General features: G+C 34.6%; 1 protein-coding gene across 2 annotated transcripts in view; it reads right to left on the bottom strand.

Annotated features, from left to right (window-relative positions):
- Window positions 1-6,208: 6,208 nt before the first annotated feature.
- Window positions 6,209-20,227, bottom strand: part of LOC146164301 (vacuolar protein sorting-associated protein 33B-like) — a 71,038-nt gene continuing 57,019 nt past the window's right edge. For both annotated transcript variants that reach the window (XM_083381238.1, XM_083381237.1), the window contains exons 6-9: window positions 18,195-18,342; window positions 17,667-17,878; window positions 11,558-11,817; window positions 6,209-6,717 (exon numbers count right to left, since the gene is read on the bottom strand). In XM_083381238.1, coding sequence (XP_083237364.1) covers window positions 6,420-6,717; window positions 11,558-11,817; window positions 17,667-17,878; window positions 18,195-18,342 — 918 coding nt within the window. In that variant the 3' untranslated portion in view covers window positions 6,209-6,419. The remainder of the gene's footprint in view (window positions 6,718-11,557; window positions 11,818-17,666; window positions 17,879-18,194; window positions 18,343-20,227) is intronic.

The following is a 20,227-nucleotide window of genomic DNA, read 5'->3' as shown; positions in this document are numbered from 1 at the left end:
TCCAATGGGGTCAGGGAGTCCAACTGGGTCGGGGGATACAACGGGGTAACTTTATTTATTATTTTGTGTGATTTTTTCTACAGTTTTTTTGGTAGAATTTACTTAAATATGCCATTAGCAATCCGTAGTTGACCTTGAAATCCGAGCTGTTTGCGTGAAGGGGTAGTGGAATGCAGGGCCCGGATTAACCCTTAAAGCTATAGCCTTAGGCCCTGGAAAAAGTCAGCCCTCAGTTAGTTATTTTGTGGATTCAATAGTTGAAATTTAATACTGTTGTGGCGTCTGATTCTGCGAATTAGGTTTGGCAACCTGGCACATTGTTGCATCGTCATCATTGAATTATTATTGTGATTCATTTTTTTATTTTACGAGATAGCAAACTTGATTGACTTATATGTTATATGTCTTTGCTAGCCTAGTTAGATGGAAAATTGTTTTTGTGTGTTAGTTGCCAGGTTAGTTAGAGCAATGGTTCTCAACCTTTTTAGGTTACGGTCCGGTAAAATTTTCCCTGGTGGACCTTTCAAAGTCAATTCAACCCCTAATGTAACTACGACAAAAGTATGCAACTTATAAATAATTAAAACTATAATTTAATGAGCAATTTGCTGCTGCCTTTTTGACATACGTGTTATACGTGGTTCTATTGAAGTTTTTTTTACATACAACTGGTCTTAAAAAACTGTTGGGCACAACACTTTTAACTCTATGTAACGTCAAAATGTGCAATTTACGGAATTGGCGAAGTTCTAAATTTTATAGACTAGCTTTTAACATCTTACATTTTGCAATTGAGATATAAAATTATCAGTGTTGTAATGACTTAAGTCAATGACTTGACTTAAGTGCACTTAAGTCACTGTTTTCAAATGACTTGACTTGACTCAAGTCTTTTGGGCAAAGACTTGGGTTAAAATAAATTGTTTTAATTAAGCAATTAATTATAAAATTGTGTTATTTAGCCCAATCTTTGCACATAAAAGAATTTGCTTGTTACATGCTGCTTTTATGTTATTTGTGACTTAAGTTGCTCATAATAATCGGAGGAGTTTGCCGGTTTTCATAATTTAAAGTTTTATTTTTTTGACAAGCGCTGGACTTGAAGCTGACTTGCTCTAATTATGAGTTGACATGGGCAACCGATGACTTGAACTGGGACTTGACTTGTTATTTATTCAAAAAGACTTGACTTGTACTTAAGTTATTTTACGAATTACTTGACTGGGAATTAAGTCATTTCAAAATGACTTGTTTACAACACTGAAAATTATAATATATTTGGCGGACCGACAGGAAAGTTGACGCGGTCCTGCGGTTGAGAACCAGTTCAGAGTGTTTTTAAAATTAGGTCTAGGGCTCTAGGCTTATGTAAGTTGGCCATTTAGGCATTATTTCGATGAAGTTAGGACTTACTTCGCAAGTTTTATGTCTCATTCAGATGATTAAGTTCTTATTCTGTCGTTGGTCTGTGCTATTATAGACTATTCTGCTTTATGTATATCAGTGTTTTGTGCCCCCTTGGGCTCCATATTATTTCATATCGCCCCCCCCCTCATCATGCTTTACAGTAAAGTTTTATATTAATCGTTGGATTATACTTTCTGCACTCGTTTCGATGAGCTGTCAGTCATGTTTTAGGTTGTGTAACATACATTCACTATAGCAACTTACGTAAGCATGTCTATCAATTGAATTAAATTAATGACGTTACCGCGACAATAAATTCAAATACGGCGAGGTATTCGGGGAATGATCGAAAAAACATATTTGATAAATAGAATTTACGTAGAATGCTTAGGGCCATGTTGCTAAGTTTTGGTCAGGTAATAAAGCAGATATAATCGTTCTCTTAAAATGGTTTACCGCCTTTGGTTTGTTATACTTTAGCCAACTTCAAAACAAAAAATATATTTCCAGAGACAGTGACAAACTGGCACTTGAAGCCTGAAAGCTTTACCTTCAAGAAAATTTTCAGGCTTTTTCAACTTATGATTCAATCTGGCGACATGTTCACAAACGTCATATAAATAAAGTTTCTAGCTATGCTTCCCTGCTTTACCATGGGTGAAACTTTATTTTATACTGGCCTTGCCTCTTCATGTAATACCGCGATAATAAATTAAAATAAGGTATTTGGGAAATGATCGAAAAATATATTTGATAAAAATAATTTACGTAGATAATACGTGCGGCCATGTTATTGAATTTTGGAGAGGTAACTTGGTAAAAAATCAGATATAATAATTGTCTTAAATTATTTAACGCCTATAGTTTGCTATGCTTTTGCCAATTTTACTCGGTAATATTTTACCCTAGCTTGGTCCGCGCAATCACTGTTAAAATAGACTTTAAATCTGTTGTTTCGAGCAAAATGCAAAACTCTTTTATGAGCTTAATACGCCACCTTTAAATCGAAAAATTTTACCAAGTTAAATCCAATAAACGGAGTGTTTTTAATATTTATTTTTGTATGACGCCATGTTGTGACGTAGCTTTGTAACGTCGTCCCTAATAATGCATTCAACTTTATGATTTGCCTGCTGCGGCCCTTGTACAATTTTAATTTTGTTAGTCTACTATTAACTAAAAAATTAGATTTGACTACCCCAAAACCACAAGAAGAAATAAATAGTTAAACGAAAAACAATAAAAACATGCTCCACCCGGGAGTGAAATTTTCATTAACAAAACAACATTTTAAAAAAAACCTCTATGCGTCAAGTCACCCTCTACCACAAAATTTTATGTTTCTCATGCATCCTGCGGTAACAAACTAAATGCCCACCCCTGCGCTAGACGCTCGCTCGACCAATAACACCCTATTGACACTTGATTATTAGGCGAAGCTTATCGCGAAATGATTGGTCGCCCGAAAAAACGCTGACTCCGCATTTAAAGCAAGCATTATAAATGTGTCACCGATATTCTGCTTTGAACATCTCTACTCGCAATGCTTCCTTCCCTGCGTTAATTGCCCGGTGGGTGAAAGTTTATTCACGGCCTTACCTCTTTGTGTATTACCGCGACATTAAAATGAAATACGATTTAGAGAATATTTGAAAAAAACGTATTTGGAGAATATCTGCTATTTGCACCTGTTTCGTATGTTACTTCATTCCAACATATCAACACACAATTTCAAGTTGTGTAGGCCTGGTGTTGATATGTTGGATTGGTAACATGCGAAACAGGTGTATATTGCCACCAGATTTTGCATTTAAATTTGGCGGTAAAATATGTTGTTTCTTAAGAGCATTTTGCAATTTTACTAAAGAGAAGCCCCTTTTTAAAATGCAAGTAGCACGCGCCCAGTTTTGGACGAGTCACAATGAAAGTCTTACGCGCGGGACAATAAAGCGTAGCAGGCGTCAAGTTGCTTCGTCACTTCACAACCTGGACAAAGCAAGCGAATATGAACGAATTTTGTATGGAAGTTTTTCTGCTGCTAGATGGCAGTCGTTAGCTACAAAGAGCTAAAACGCAATATTTAAGGTTTTTGCCCCCCCCCAGTCAAAGGCACCTAGGGGTGCAGCCTCATAAACCTCGACATTGCACCTTCATATCACTCTACGCCATGTCTGAAAATTTGAAGGTTCTGCGATGTATACTTTTTCAATAAAGCTTCGGAACAATATCGGTCTGAAACATGCCATAGGAAACCAAAAAAGACTAGACGGGGGTGCGGTTGTTGTATATTTTGTCAGGGGGTATATTTTCAGGGCTTAGTGTTTATTTTCAATTTTTACTTTATTTTAATTTTTTTTTTTTTTAATTTTTTTTTTAATATTTTGTATTGTGTACTTTATATTATATATTTTGTTTTTCATTTTCCTTAACTTGTTTCTGCAAGCAAAAACAGATATGGGCCGATAACTTCCCCACTGAACTTATGCCTTTGATGCGAAAGGGGTTCAAATATGGCGTAGATTTTGGGGAATGATCGAAACATATATTTGATGAATAGAATTTACGTAGATAATGCGTATGGCCATTTCATTACATTTTGACCAGATTACGTGTTTGAAAATCAAATATTATCATTCTCTCAAAGACTAAAAATGGTTTAACGCCTATGGTTTGCTATACTTTTGCAAACTTTTACTCGGTAATTTTTTACCATGGCTTGGTCCGAGCAATCACTGTTAAAACAGGCTTTAAATCTGTAGTTTTGAGCAATATGCAAACACGTTTATGTGCCTAATAATCCACGTTTTATATTGAAATTTTGCCAATTTAAATCCAATAAACGCAAGATTTATTTATTTATGACGTTATGTTATGACGTAACTTTGTAACGTCGTCGTTAAGAATGCGTTAAACTTAAGCTTTTTGTTTTTGCGGCCCTTGTATAATTATTTTTGTTTAGGCCTGGTGTTGATATGTTTGAATGGTGCAACAATTACAACAGGTCCTAACAGAGATGTGTCCACTGCCTCAAGGATTCGCATTTAAATTTGCGGTGGTAAAATATTTTGTGTTGTAAGAGCAATAGGTTTTTTTACGTAGAGAGGTCTCTTTATGAAAGGCAAGTCGCATGCGCCAAGTTTTACTAGGCAAGCCACTTCGAACAAAAACGTTGCACGCGCAGGACAATGAGGCACAGCAGGGATGCCAGCAGCCGCCTCATCGCGACCGCGACGCGAGCTGATTAAGCAAGTGAATGAAAGCATTCTGTTTTGAAGTTTTTCTGCCGCTAGATAGTAGTAGATAGCTGTTATGAACTAAAACGATGACGTAACACTTTTGTTTTTGTCACTTTTTGTTTTTACCACAATAAGAAATCCCTAACAGTAATATAATAATGAAATAATTTCGCCCTATGTCCACGATAATCGCGTGATCTCACATGCTATATAGTCACTCATACACATAGTCGCGAGGTGAATAGCGTGGTAACCGGCGCCTATGAAATGCACGAATGTTCAAAACCCATTGGGGGTACTGAGTGTGTTAATTTAGAATTCCTTTAAGTATTACTAACGGCTAAACATGTTGCAAGACCGCAACAACAACGTAGTTTACGAAAGAAACAACACCGGTTCTTGGTTACCCGCACAAGGTAACAGGTGAACCATTATTTTCTAATAAAGCTGCCACTAAAATCGGTCAAGCGTTGTGTTGTATTTAAAGCTATAAACTTGTTTTCGAAACCAACTACAGCGAGATATTTCCGACTTTCGTGGTTGCTTACCGACGACTAGTTGTTCTACGAACGAAGCTATTGACTTGTTAAAATTCCTACAATTCGCTGAATTTTCAACAATAACATTAGTTAAATATTTTTAAAGTTTGGGGATTTATTTTTTTTGTAACGCCATGGTATGACGCCACTTAGTAAACCGTTCCTAAAAATGCATTCAACTTCAGTATGAGCACTTGTGCAGGCCTGGTGTTGATACGTTTGGAGTAAAATGCGAAACAGGTGCTAATAGAGAGGTCAACATTACCAACAGATTTCACATTTAAATAACGGCGGTAAAATATGTTGTTTTGTAAGAGCAAGAAAGTGTTTTGCCAAGAGAATGCTCGGAGATATTAAAACGCGTTCGCACAATAAACGCCACACGCGCGCTATTTTCCCAGGGAGAAGCGATACCCAGCTTGGTGCCTCTCGCTTCGTTGCTTCTTACTTAGCGAGATGAACAAATCAAGCCAATATGAAAGAATCTCGCATTAAAAATATTGCTGCCGCCAGACAGGAGGCCGGTCCGGGACAAACTTTCAGTTTTAAACTGGTCCGCAGTGTAAAAAGGTTGCCGACCCCTGATATAGGCAACTAGCGTAAGGGAAGATTGTAACAATGCTTCGGAATATTTTTGTAAAGCTTTACAGAAAATATGGGGATTTAAATAAGCTCTCAACGACTGAACTAGGTGAAACAAAAACAAACTTTTGTAAGATATATTGTTTTTGGGTAAGAAAAATAATGTCTTTCGTTGTCAGCAGAAAGCATGTCTCACCAGACTTTGTGATTACTGTTGACGCAACTAATAAACAGTTTCTGAAAAACGGAAACCCTAAACTTAATTCTTGTTATAATGTAATCTGTAAATTTCATAATTTTTTTTTTTTTAGAAAATATTTTAGGAAATACAAAATCGCCCTCCCTAGTGAAATCCTGCATCTGTCCCATAATTTGTCATTCACGCTCGTCCACTCAAATTAGTAACCCGATATTTAAAATACAAGTCAAATTTTTCACATGGGATTTTATTTGAATATAATATTATAAAAAGTGCAATATTTTAAAAGTAAGCATAAATCATAACTATCGATTTGCGTTGCGATTAACTGTAAAATATTCATTATTTTTTGCGGTTTTAAAGGTCAAGTATGAATTACATGCTTTTGCAAAATTAAAAACGAATCTTAGTTAAAAAAGCCGAACAGCAATTAAATACGTATTTTTTTATTTAAGTTTATTTAACTTTACAAACAAACGAACCAAGCATTCGGTTGCCATTAATCACTGAGGTTGTAGCGACCAAAACTTTGTAGCCTTTCTGTTTTCCAAGAAACCGAAGAGCGGCAATCTCAGAGTAGGTGACGCCGCCAATGAAGTAAACAACAACAACTTTCGATGCAGCCTCATTTGTGTTAAATTTGCCACCTTTAGCCGAGCGTGCTTCGAGCTTCTCAAAATAAGACCCTGGAAGGTGTCGTAAAACATCTTCTAACCCACCCCAACCTTTACGCAACATCGCCTGTTCAACCAACCTGCGAATAAAAACATGAATAAAAATTGTTTTTTTTTAACATAAAAAATATATATATATATATATATATATTTATTTTTTTGGCATAATAAAGAACTAAAAATGTAAAACATTTAATATACATTCTATGTATCAACTGGAAAATTGTTCTTCAGGCACTACTTTTTATTAAATGTACCGACGTTTCAATAGCCCAGTGGTTCTCAACCAGGGTGCCATTTTTACCGCTCCGAGAGATATTTAAAATTCTATAGGATTCAATTTTTTGCTCTATTGGTAAGCTTCTTAATACATTTTTTTGCGTACGATAAAAGTGCCAAATATAAAAAGGCATTTCAACCTTGTTGCACAGTTAATGTGCTGTTTTTAAGTTACAGTTAGCAACTCAGCAAAAATACGAGCAAGGGTACCGCGAAATATTTATAATTTTTAAGGTTGAGAACCAGTTGCAATAGCCTCTACAGGAAATCTTCATCAGGGTAATGATATTGCAACTGGGCGAAAAAAAATACATAGCAGACAAAAAATAAAAAACACACCATGGAACACGGTTTGCAAGAGTAGGTGTCGTATTGTCATGCCCAATAGGCAAATACAAACCTTCCTAAAGCACTTGAACACATCCACAAAACCATCAAATTCACCATGGAACCAAGGACGGTCGCATTCATTCTATTCCTAAAAACGTTGGTGGTACGTTTGTCACATGGATGGGTAAAAACAAAACCGATCAACACGGATAGAGTCTTGCACCTTACATCGCACCACCCACATCAGTCACAAACGGGCGGTTGTGCAATGTACATGCCTTAACAAACCGAGCTAGACGTCTCACGAGCATCCGATCCGTTAAAAATTTGTGCATTGCTAAGCAAAAAGGTCTACGATAATTAGAGTATCCAATGGCAGAAAAGTCTGACTTTTAGACCTTAAGGTCTTGGACAATGCACTAATTGGACCTTTAGGTCAACTCGCGGTGTAGATAAATTGAAAATATTCGTTAGAAATTTACAAAAGATAACAAAAAGTGTGAGATAATTTCTCGTTCAGGGTATATCGCATTGTTGCGTCACGAATTGGTGTATTGGACCTAAAGCGTTTATTTAATTGTTAAATTAATGCACATTATATAGGTTAGTGTTGCTGGTTAGCGTTTGGGTTAAGTATTATTAAACTTAACTTAATGGTCGTAGACCTTTTTGCTTAGAACTGCACTAATTTCTGACGGTTCAGATGTCACAAGCGATCCGACAGACCTTGCCGACGAATGACGCGAGTGCACGCAGCCCCACGCCGCAATAGGTACCCCAAATGGATGCTTTAACAATCCAGACGTAAACTACCGACTCGATGGATGGATTAGTGGTAATATCCTACATTCCAATTTTATCGGTTATTCAACGAATGTCAAGGGATTTTGAAATGTCAGTAGCTAAAACTCCATACAAGACCGAGATGCATCAAAATCAGGGTTAGCCAGCCATGTGACCAGGTAAAGTTATAAAATCAATTTTGAATGTTCGTGTATTATGATTCGAAAAGCGGAGTACCATTGCGATACATGATCATTATGATACAATGAACACCATGCACGACACGTTAATTGCACCCGTGTTTTCACTTTTGTGCAGTAGCGGCCAATAGAGCTGAAGCCTCGCTATCAACAGGGGACATGGTGTTATTTTGCACAATGTGTGCACGCGAAAATGCTTTCAATAAGTGAACACTTTTTTCAGAATGTTAAAATAATAGTTTTAAAAAGTGCTCTCTATTTTTAGAATGTGCACATATTGTAAAAGCTTGCGCACATTTATGAGTTAGAGTTGTGCCCGCATTACTTATTTCAAAATGTGTACATATCCTGAAAAAAATTGCGCACATTTGAAAGGAATTGTTTGTGTGGCTCTCCGCGGTTACCAGAGTATATTAAGGAGGAAATAACGCACTTGGTCTCTTTCTAGTTGGCTTCCCCGATATACAAGCTCAAACTGTACATTTGACATTTAAATTGGCCAATGGGGGGAAATCTGGCAATTTTTAATCAGTCATCATAACGGATTTACTTACGAAATTTTTATGTTATCTATGTTATTGGCATAGTAGGGATATCACACTGCCATGGAAGAATATAATCTTAAGTCTAAACCAGAGGTTCCCTATGTGGGCGGTACCGCCCCCTTTTAGGCGTTAGCGAGTTACAAGGGGGCGTTTTGGGCCTCTTTCTAATTTAGGGGGCGCTGAACGCACATAATGGGGCGTTACATAAAAGTACGTTTTCGCAGTTTTTTATTACATAAAAATAGTAGAAACATCACCGTAATATGCATCACGTAAGCTTAAATGGCCACTTCAGTAATGCGAACTTGTAGTAGTTTCTGGCGTAATAATTGGCTTTCTAATGTTGGTTGTGGTTGCGTTTCACCGTTTTATACGCTGCAAACTGTTTGTATATTTAAAGCGGGGAACGGGAACCTATGCTGGTATACAAAAAGCAAGAGGGCCCGCTTTCGTTTGCCCGGCCCTTACTTAAAACACTAGCTATATGAACTATTAAGGTTTTTGCGTTTTACTGTAAGCATGATGGGGGGGGGGGGGGGGGGGCGATATGAAATAATATGGAGCACAAGGGGGCACTAGTGAAAAAAAGGTGGTCTAAACGAACCAACATTTCTGTTGAGAAAAGCACTGTTAAAGATCACTATTTAATTTAACCCAGCAAAAAAAAAAAAACATTGATGTACAGTAATTGTTGTACATAAAAAGAGATCTTATCAAACGATTTATAGATTCATAGGAATTGAAAAAACTATTTCCCAAGAAATAGATGAATTCATAGGAATTGAAAAAACTATTTTCCCAGAAAAGTTTGCTCACAGAAAAAAATATACTGATGTGCAACTATGAAGAAAAAAACAGCTTGGGATAACTTTGGTGAAGTGGTTACTTACAAGTGTAAAATAGCGTTATTTTTTAAAATTCGTATGGTTAATAACTAATACTTCAAGGGTTCTTAAACAGGTGTGGGAGCATAAGAGGTTGGCAAGCAGGGCGCAAAGGAATCACTAAGAAAAAAACATAATTCATTTATTTGTATTAAGTTTGCCAACACGAAAATCTTTTTTTAAACTATTTTTTTACCATGGCTGACATACATTCATTTTAGTGATATGAATCTTGTTTTTCCGTTTCTTATATAGTTACAGTGACCTGAACGTTTCAGGATATGAAATGTGCAGTGTTATTGGATGAGTAAATTTTAGGGGCAGATTCAACAAGGCACCAGGCCATGCCCCACAAAAAAGTATATATTTTTGAAAACTTTTATTTTTTGGGCACTACGTGCAATATTTTTTTAAGTTTCAGTTTGTATTTTGTATTTTACTTTTTCAAGAAAATCGTCTCAGCCCAATGACAATGTGCAGTCTATGGCCTGCTGCACAGTGTGAAATAATACTTTTTTGGCCATATCAGCAACTCCAGGGTCGTTACTGTTGACATTCATGGCCGGCTCCACATTTTGTGTACTTATTTTTCACCAATTTTTCTTTTGATTTTGCATAATTTATTTATCTGCAACATATCTTAATACTATTGAAATTGTGAGATAACAAACAACCTTGTTGTGATATAGATGCTGATTTACATAATTACATTGCATTTATACAAAAAAACACAAATATCAAATAAATTTTGCATTATTTGCCAGTTTTACCTTTATGCACATCTTTGCACAGTCTATTTGATACAATAAATTGTCTCAAGTGGACACAGCCCAAAAAGTTTAAAAACCCACGCTTAATACAAAAGTTATCTCTGCTTTTTAAAGGAACATAATCTAGCATTGGAATTATAAACCTTTGTTAAAGCAAACAAATTAAAAAATAACATGCAATTTTGTTTGGTAGATTACACATTTTCAGACTAAATCTGAATTTTCAATAAATCATGCTCGTATTTACAAAATCAAAGTTTTTAAAAAATTACAAAGTATACTTTCTAGACCTAACCAATCAGAAAGGGACACTTAAAGCTGATCACAAAATTTGTGTTACATAATGTTATTGCTTTATTCTATGGGAAGACAACCAAATAATTCTAATTTTCTTGTTCGTGAAATAGAGCAGAATGCTTCTAACTCCAGTTGTTAATTTATGACAACTTTACCTGCTTTAATTTCAAATGCAACTCAAAAATGCTACTCTGTCCAATCGTGTTTTTCAGCATGTGATAAATGAATAAATCCTATGCAAGCAAAGCCTATTGAAATTATCCAATAGCAAGCTAATGCTTTGTTTTACAGCCTATGAAAGTTTGGGTCAGCGGATGCTACTTTGGCCAATAAAAAGATAGGCTCTAAAACAAAGTGCTTTTAAGCTATGGATATGCACAAGTCAAACCTCTTTATATTGTGATTTTTAATATAGCCGTTTTACTTCTATTTTATAACTTTATAATATTGATATGTGAATTACTAAAAATACCCTTGTTAAATAATCTGAACAAACTTGCTCTTTTATATCTTAATATTTTCACCAAACTTGAACAAACAAATTTCCCATACCTAATATTACAAATAATACTTATTAAAAAACGTATACTTTAGCAAAAGCAAGTTCAAATTGGGATTGACATTTTATTGTGAAACTTAAAGGGAAATAAAGAAGGAACCTTGACTTAAAAAATGAACAACCTAATATGCATTTTTTTATAATATTTAAAGTGGTCCATGGCCTGAGCAAGTTTATCAACATGTGATATTATACTTTCAACATTGTTTCTTTTTTACTATGTCTATAAAACCCTAAAATTAAAAGTATTATTTTAGTTCAAATAAATTTTACCTGCAAGTCAGTGGTGTGTATGCACCTCCAAACACATAGGCCATATCAGATGGATTTTTAAGATTGAAATCAGCAACTGTCTTTGGTATGAGGCTCAGTTTTTTACTAACAGTTCGAAACCAGTCTTTTTTTTGCAAGGTTGCGAGTGAGTTGGTGACATAAGAAACTGCAGAACCGACTGCCCTGCTTTCTGTCAATCGGTTTAAATTTGATTCAATGGATGTATCCTTTCCAGTTTGTGCCTCAGTTAGAAGACCAGCCTGGTAAAAAAAGCAGGTTAACATTCTACTTTCATCTTAGGAAACCGTTTGTCGGTATTTAAAACAATCAACATGTAAACATAATTCAGTTCAATAAAGGGAGGCACAAAAGTGCTAGGGTATGCTATGCAACAATAAAGTATGAAAAGTGATGGGTTGATCATGAAAGTGATGGGTTGTGGCAGGCCTGTTAAACATTTCATGCTAAGGCTAATAGGCAATTTGAACCAATAAACAACAGAAATGTTTAGTGTCAATGCAAAACATTTTAATGGGATGGTTTCCACCACTAGGGGTCGCGCGGACCGACTCAGATGAAGACGAATTTTTTTACAATAGCGAAAGGTCTAAGTGTGGCACTATTTGTTCGATAATTCAGTTAGTAAGGCCAGGTGCGACATTTTGACCGGCTTAACTCGTAAGTTTATCCCTGTAGTCACTATTAGACCTTTTTTTGTTTTTTTTACAAAGAAAAGTGAATATTGGTTTTTCCAGTCATTAAACTGTCCTGGCAATAAATTTTTGTAATTTACGCCTTTTTCATTCCCCGATTTAAAGACTGGATTGTTATTTAAGTTAGTTCACAAGTTTAGCTTGTCACACACAAAAATTTGTTTACGAGAAATTTGATTGGCAAGGTGGCTGTGGCATGTTTTGGGGTAAGCTTCTAGTTATTGATTCAGTAGTGCATTTAACATGCATGTTTCACCAAGTGAAACGTTTTACAATAATGAAGTTGGATATATAGGTCAATTTCTACTAATAATGTTGCTTATAATTTTCTGAAGTTTGTGAGAATTTTGTGTAAACTTCTAGAAAATACTTATTTGGTAATATTAAACCTGTTATGCATCTCCCTGGGTTAACAATCTATATATGGAACTAAAGAAACTGTTACTGTAATACAATTTAAGCAGATGCTGCTTTCCAAGTGATCTAACAGGTAAAAGTTTATTTTCTACCTGCAGTGCTCTCTGATTAAATGAATTAAATTAGTTTGTGATATGCACTTTTTATTAAGTTGTGAGATTCTTTAACAGTGCTTGATTTAGTTGAAATAAATAATAATCTATAAGTCAAAAAATACACTTGTTTAATTGCCATACTGTTGTATTTGTAGCAAATAATCATTATCTTATAAAAATTATTTATATCTTTTTTATAGGTTTGGAATCAAAACAGACAAATCTGGAAATATAATTGCTACGAGGGAAGATTCAAACAAGCCTGCATTAAAAAAACATTTTAATCATGTTCTTGATGTCATATACTACAGTTCACACCTAACAAAAAGTCTTGCTTATTTTATTAAACTTCATAATATGCATTTATTTTTTGTATGATACGAAATGAAACAAAATTACACAGTTGATCAAACTACTGCGAATTAAATTGATGCTTTGCAAACCTGAAGTACGCAAAAACAACAAGTAAAGACATTCTACCAAATTTCATATTTACATCAGTACAATATTATTGTAGAGATTCGACTACTATCTGAAGAATGATAAGATTCATTGTAGTTGTTACTTGTTTGTAACATTGGAAACTGACAAACTTCTTTCATTGTCCTGGCATTGTTCCACAAATATACGGTTTCTTTGTAAAGATGTAAGATTACAGTTCTGCAGCTAAAATATTCTTTGGGATGCAGCAAGTGCCTGATTTTTCAGCCAAAGGCACAAGCTTGCATGATATTGTCTGCTCTAGGGCTCAAGGCTATATTTATCCAATTTTTGTAAAACCACATTGTCATTTGTATGGAAGGTTATAATAAGATAACATTTACAAAATTACACCTATTTCAAAACAATATAACAGTACAAATAGTTAGTTGTTTTAAAAGAATGTGAATCACTCGAATATTTTTCCAAGATGTGAGGTATCTTTTATTAAAAGGTGTTAAATTAATGTTGAGTACAAAAGAAATATCTGGTGAAAATTCTAAGTTAATGCACAAGTAATACAATGTCGTTTAGAATGTTATACAGAAGATATATTTTCGAATTTAAAAAGACTGTAAAAAGTTTGAAAGAAACAACTTGCAAAATGCAAAGTTAAAGGTTAAAAAACAGAAGTACCACAAAAAAAAATGCAGTATTTCCTCATAAAAATGCATGTTTGAGCTTCGTTGGAAACTAGCTGGCCTTAAATATTCTAATTATATTGTATTTACAGTTTAAAGTTGACGCAAATGCTTCATGATTTTAACCTGAACCCTATTTTAAGTACAAAATTAAAGTTGTAACAGTACATGTTTAAGGACTTCTCGCTAGCAGTATTTGAACAAATTGCGACTTAAAACTAATTCTAGACATTAATTAAAGTTAACCTAAAAAGAATAGTTAGCTTTACAAAAGGTTCTACAAAAACAAAACGCGAAAACACGTAATTGAAAACCACGGATAATCATTGTAAAAGATAGGCGCGCGCAACTGTTCATCTGACTCACGCAACGCCTCTAGTGGTGGAAACCATCCCATTGTCTATTTACATGTCAGACATCATTTTCGTTTTAAAAAATTTTTTTTTTCGTTTTGTAAAAACACTCTATGTTGAACAGCTCCATTTAATCTTAAAATAGGCTTGTATTTAATTTATTTTAGGCATATTGCAAATAGTTGTTGGTAAAACCTATTGGCTGTGTATTTGTGTTTCATGGTTAAAGGTCAAACAGTTTGAGGTAACTGTGATTAGGATGAAAGCATTAATGATGTTAATTTCATTGTTACATAAAATATACAAGATAACATCAGATAAAACAGTTGTTTGTTATATTTATGAAATAGCCGACAGGGATTAAATGTGTTTAAAAATAATTTATTTAAATATTGAATATATGTTTGGCAGAGCAGAGTTGTTTTGGGGAAAGGGATGGTAAACTGCTGTAATGGGTGCAAATAATGACAACTTTGCACCCTTAAAAAACACCTCTAAGGCTCGATGTTGTGTGTCATTAGTTCAGGATGGTGCAACTTTACAATATAATTTACCAGGGAGTTTGTTAAAATGCCTTTTTAAATGTAACCGGCCTTTGCATTTTAAATTTCTAATAGCACATTCCATGTTTATCGTTTTAATAAAATTATTTCTAATTCTATTTATATTGCCTTTCAGGTTCTTTTATTGGCTAAGGAGGTCCAGATTTTGCTGTTAAGTAAACCTATAAATTGTTCTTTTTATTTTAAAAATATTACCTTTTTGTTTTTGTATTTTTTTAAGTACTTTTAAAAGAGATCAAAATTTAATTTCTGACTACCTAAAATACTCATATTCTTTTGATAAAAAAATTTCATATGTTTTAAAGTTTAAATGTATTTTTATTCATTTTCAAGTTTTGAGAAAACTTTTAGTTAACTTTTCGTATCATTTAGCCCTCTCACAAAGATGTTATGCTAATTTGAGGCAGGGCTGCGGAGTCGGTTAAAAACAACCCGAGTCCGGCTCCGGCCAAAAAAATATACCAGAGTCCGACTCCGGCCAAATGTAAGATTTTGTTGAGTCCCGAGTCCAGCTCTGACTCTACAGCCTGTATTTTACCCATTTACGCAACTAAATTAAGGTGGATTTTCTGTATTCCACTCATATTGGTGTCATAATTGATCCACCCGCATTACATGGTTTAAAAATATTTCAGATTTGCTATTACACTTTTACAACTTACATTTTTCCGCCTTAACAGTTTTAAAATTTGATACTGTGCATGCGCACGTCGGACTCGGGTAGTTTTACGCGGTCTTACCCGAGTCCTGAGTCTGACTCCGGCAAAACAAACCGACTCCGTCGAGTCCCGAGTACGCAGCCCTGATTTGAGGAATGGTTAGTTAACCCATTTCAAACAGAATAGGGATGACCAGCACCTTTGCATTTTTACAATGTAGACACATACGCCTTACGATCATCACAAATAGCATAAAACACATCACATGTTTTCTCCTATTAATGTGGTTAAGCATTTAAGTTGACCTTTTTAGACACAATCAGAGGCAAAACAGTATAAGTATGATCAGCGCCTTTGCTCTTTTAAAAAAGTAGGCTACAACCTTATAACCGCAAAATGCCACAAACACATCACATCTTTTGAAATGTCATATTCTATTAAACAAGTAACGCCATGTGAAGCAATGTTTTGGGGATAAGGAAAAGTTATCATGCTTGAAAAAATATTCTCGCATTATTGCACACTGACAAATGTTATCCGTAATATTTTATTGTATGGTTCAAGCTTCATAATGTCTAGCCCTTTTTTACAAACGCTTCCACAAGGGTTTTTTTTTATAGCGATTCAGAGGCCACATTGTAGGCTTTTTTATGTTGTTGAATTTACTCACAGTTTTCTATATTTTAACCTTACAAGAAAATAACTCTGGTTTGAGTTTTAAAATTTTGTTATTTAACCTTATGTTTGACAATTGACATGTATTCATCATCCATAAATATATCAGATTTTTTCCAATTTTAAACTCCCAAAAGCTCCTTAAACAAAAAATTGACAGTATTGCCCTCCTAAAAACAACTTCTAGGTTCAGAACCACAAACATGAGAATCAACTTTCCAAGGGTGTATACCAGCTGAAAAATTTTTACAGTGTAACTCCGTTCCTTTTTTCAGAAATGTGCCACAAAATATTGACTGGAGAAAAAAAAATTCCTATAAAAACAACATGTGTGCAAAAAAAATTATTTTAAGGCACGATAAAACCAAAACTAGCCAAAATTTAATGTTAGGCCCTAAAATACCCCCTTGTTCCAAGAAAAAAAGTTTGATAACCCTAACTCTGAGAGCACAAAAACAAACCAGAAGCAGCTCTGTCTACATTTCCTTATGTGCATTAATGCAAACCTTAAATCAACCAAAATGTGTCTCAATGCATAAATTTTAAGAATTTCATGAAAAAAATAAAGTGCCATCAATACTTTTATGATTAAAAACAAGCCCAGGTTTATTCATAATTCAGACTGTGGTTAAATAAAAATAAACTCTGAAATTTTATTTAAAGCACTTTAAAAACAGAAAAAAATTTGTTGTTTCTGCATTTAACTCTGCAAAATCTCTTCGATCCCAGACAATAGCTATTTTACAATATGTTATACATTCTGACAGTACTAAAATTAAATTTAATGTTGACGCGTTTAAAAACAATAAAAAAATTACATGTCTAAGCCAGTGCTTTTCAACCTTTAAAAATTCCATCCGCACTTTTTTATTTCGGAATTTTTTATCCGAACGAAACAAGCACAGCAAATTTGCAACCTTTAGTTTTATTTGTGAAATAACAATATAAGGATTTGTGTATTAAAACCAGGTGTCTAAGCCTTGACCTATGTAAAATAGATAGCTTAAGCTGCAATGAACCACTACGAGACTATATTACGGTCCCTGTAACGCATAAGTGGGCGCACCAGCTTATTTGATTACTGTATTACACAATAATGAAAAATAATAACATGCATCATTTTCATCCGCACAATGTTAGTCATCCGCATTACAAATTTATTCGGCCGCAGTCCACACAAGTGCATACCATCCCACGGGTTGAAAGCACTGGTCTAAACAATTTTTAAAAGCCATAGCTAGTAAGAAGTTGTTTAGATATAGGTCATTTACCACGGAGTGGATATTGATTTTAACAGGTTGAAAAAAGATTCAATCAAAATAAAACTTCCACAGAAATAAAGAAACCTTCCGTGTCTGGGAACTTTGACAACTAATAATTTTACTGCTATTTTTTGAGTCTAGTGCAAAATTTCGGACACCTGTTCAAATAATTTGTGCATATGGTTAAAAATGAGAGGGAATGCTTCCTGTGTAACAAAAAGTCTATACTATTAGATATGCCTGCAGCCTACCTTCTTTAGATTGAAAAAAGTTATCATGTGGTGAAAACCATAGCTATGCAGAAATTGAAGTTTTAACATTTGATAGTCTTTGGTTATTAGTCCACTTGTAGTACAAGATAATAAACAAAGAAGGCGAAGTGTAAGCAGCATGTCATACTGACGATGAATGCACTCTTCAATGTAATTGATACAATCACGAAAGTCAGATCCTTCTAAAAGACCTATAATTAATACAAACACAGTTGTAGGTTTATGTCTGATAAACTTTGATAATAAAAGATACAAATTTTGATTGTAAAATCCATATTTAGGTTTTCATATATTTTTTCACATAACACTGATGTAGAGTTAAAAAAAATTAGTATTATCCCCATTAAAAGGTGATATAACACTTTCTATAAAAAATACCCGAACAAGACACCAATAGTTTTTTAATATGAAGAAAAAGTATATGCTTACTATATAAGTTTTAAAAACATGTCCTTTTGCAGCTGGACACTTGTAAATTTATCAAAAAAAAATACTGTATGCAGTTACTGTGTTCAATTCGCAAGATGTCCTGTAAGTCACCACGTCTAAGAGACCCTTTTGTCTTGTGTTTCATGATTACTTCACATGCTCCAATATGAAGTGTCAGGGAACGATGTTCCTGTTTTAATGCTCCTAACTCATCAGATACAAAACTCTGCAATTGAACAATCATAATGTTTAAAATGCATTTCAATTTTTTTACAGATTAAAGCAAAAAAAGACAAAACTAGACGGGTGTGCGGTTGGAGCATATTTTGTCAGGGGGTATTTTTTCAGGGCTCAGTGTTTTATTTTTTATTTTTTTAAATTTTATATATTGTATTGTATGTTTTATATTTTGTTTTTTATTTTCCTTAACTTGTTTCTGCAAGCAAAAACAGATATGGGCCAAAAATTTCTCCACTTAAGTTATGGCTTTGAAGCGAAAGGGGTTCAAATATGGCGTAGATTTTGGGAAATGATCGAAACATATATTTAATCAATAAAAATTTACGTAGATAATGCTTACGACCATTTTATTACATTTTGGCCAGCTTACGTGTTTGAAAAGCAAATATAATCATTCACTTAAAGACTTAAAATGGTTTAACGCCTGGTTTGCAATACTTTTGCAAACTTTTACTCGATAATTTTTACCATGGCTTGGTCCGAGCAATCACTGTTAAAACAACTTTAAATCTGTAGTTTCACACAATATGAAACACACTATTATGTGCCTAATACGCAAACTATTAAATCGAAAGTTTTGCTAGTTGTTTAGGCCTGATGTTGGTATGTTGGTTGGAGCAACATGCACAACAGGTGCTGACAGAGAGGCGTACACGGCCTTAAGATTTCGCATTTAAACTTGCGGCGGTAAATACACCCTATTGACACTTGATTATTAGGCGAAACTTATCGCAAAGTAATTGGTCGCCCGAAAAAAAGCTAACGCCGCATTGAAAGCAAGCATTATAAATGAGTCGCCGATATTCTGCTTTGAACATCTCTACTCGCAATGCTTCCCTCCGTTAATTGTACGGTGGGTGAAACTTTATTCACGGCCTTACCTCTTGTGTATTACCGCGACAATACAATGAAATACGATTTGGAAAATATTTGCCATTTGCACCTGTATAGTATGTTACTCCAATCCAACATATCAACACACAATTTTAAGTTGTGTAGGCCTGGTGTTGATATGTTGGATTAGAGTTGCCACCAGATTTCGCATTTTAATTTGCGGCGGTAAAATAAGTTGTTTCTTAAGACCATTAAGTAATTTTACTAAAGAGAAGCCTCTTTTTAAAATGCAAGTTGCACGAGCCCAGTTTTGGACGTGCCACTTCGCGCAATGAACGTCTGACGCGCGGGACAATAAAGCGCAGCAGGCGGTAAGTCGTTTCGTCACTTCACAAGCTGGACAAAGCAAGCGAATATGAACGAATTCTGTATGAAAGTTTTTCTGCTGCTAGATGGCAGTCGTTAGCTAAATAGAGCTAAAACGCAATATTTCAGGTTTTTGCCCCCCAAGCAAAGGTCCCTGGGGGTGCAGCCTCATAAACTTCTACAAAGCACCTACATACCACTCTACGCCATGTCTGAAAATTTGAAGGTTCTGCGATGTATACTTTTTCTTTAAAGCTTCGGACAAAAATTGGTCTGAAGCATGCCATAGGAAACCATAGGAAACCAAAAAAGAATAGCGGCAAAAACAAGATATGTCCCGAAAATAAATTTTCGGCCCATATAATTTAGATATATAAGTATAGATTTCAATCATTCCAATTGGTAAGCCATGGCAAATTAACAGAAATGCATATTATGTGAACAAAAAGAGTCACTGGTGCCTGGTGCATCTTGACCAAATGTGACGCTGAATAAACATTAGGTTTGGTATAGTCGTTTATAGTAGTGTTTATCTGTTAGGCACTTAAAAATTATGCTACAGATTGATACTACTGCAAGTAATGTTCTGCCAGTATTTACCTAATATACATTTTATTACCACTTGGACGACCTTCCAACAGATCAAAAAAACCAACACAATGAACATCAAT

This window comes from Ascidiella aspersa, chromosome 2 (assembly GCF_963924565.1).
Source record: "Ascidiella aspersa chromosome 2, kaAscAspe10.2, whole genome shotgun sequence".
NCBI lineage: Eukaryota > Metazoa > Chordata > Ascidiacea > Phlebobranchia > Ascidiidae > Ascidiella > Ascidiella aspersa.
The sequence above is the reverse complement of the archived record's forward strand: the minus strand, read 5'-3'. Positions and strand labels throughout refer to the sequence as shown.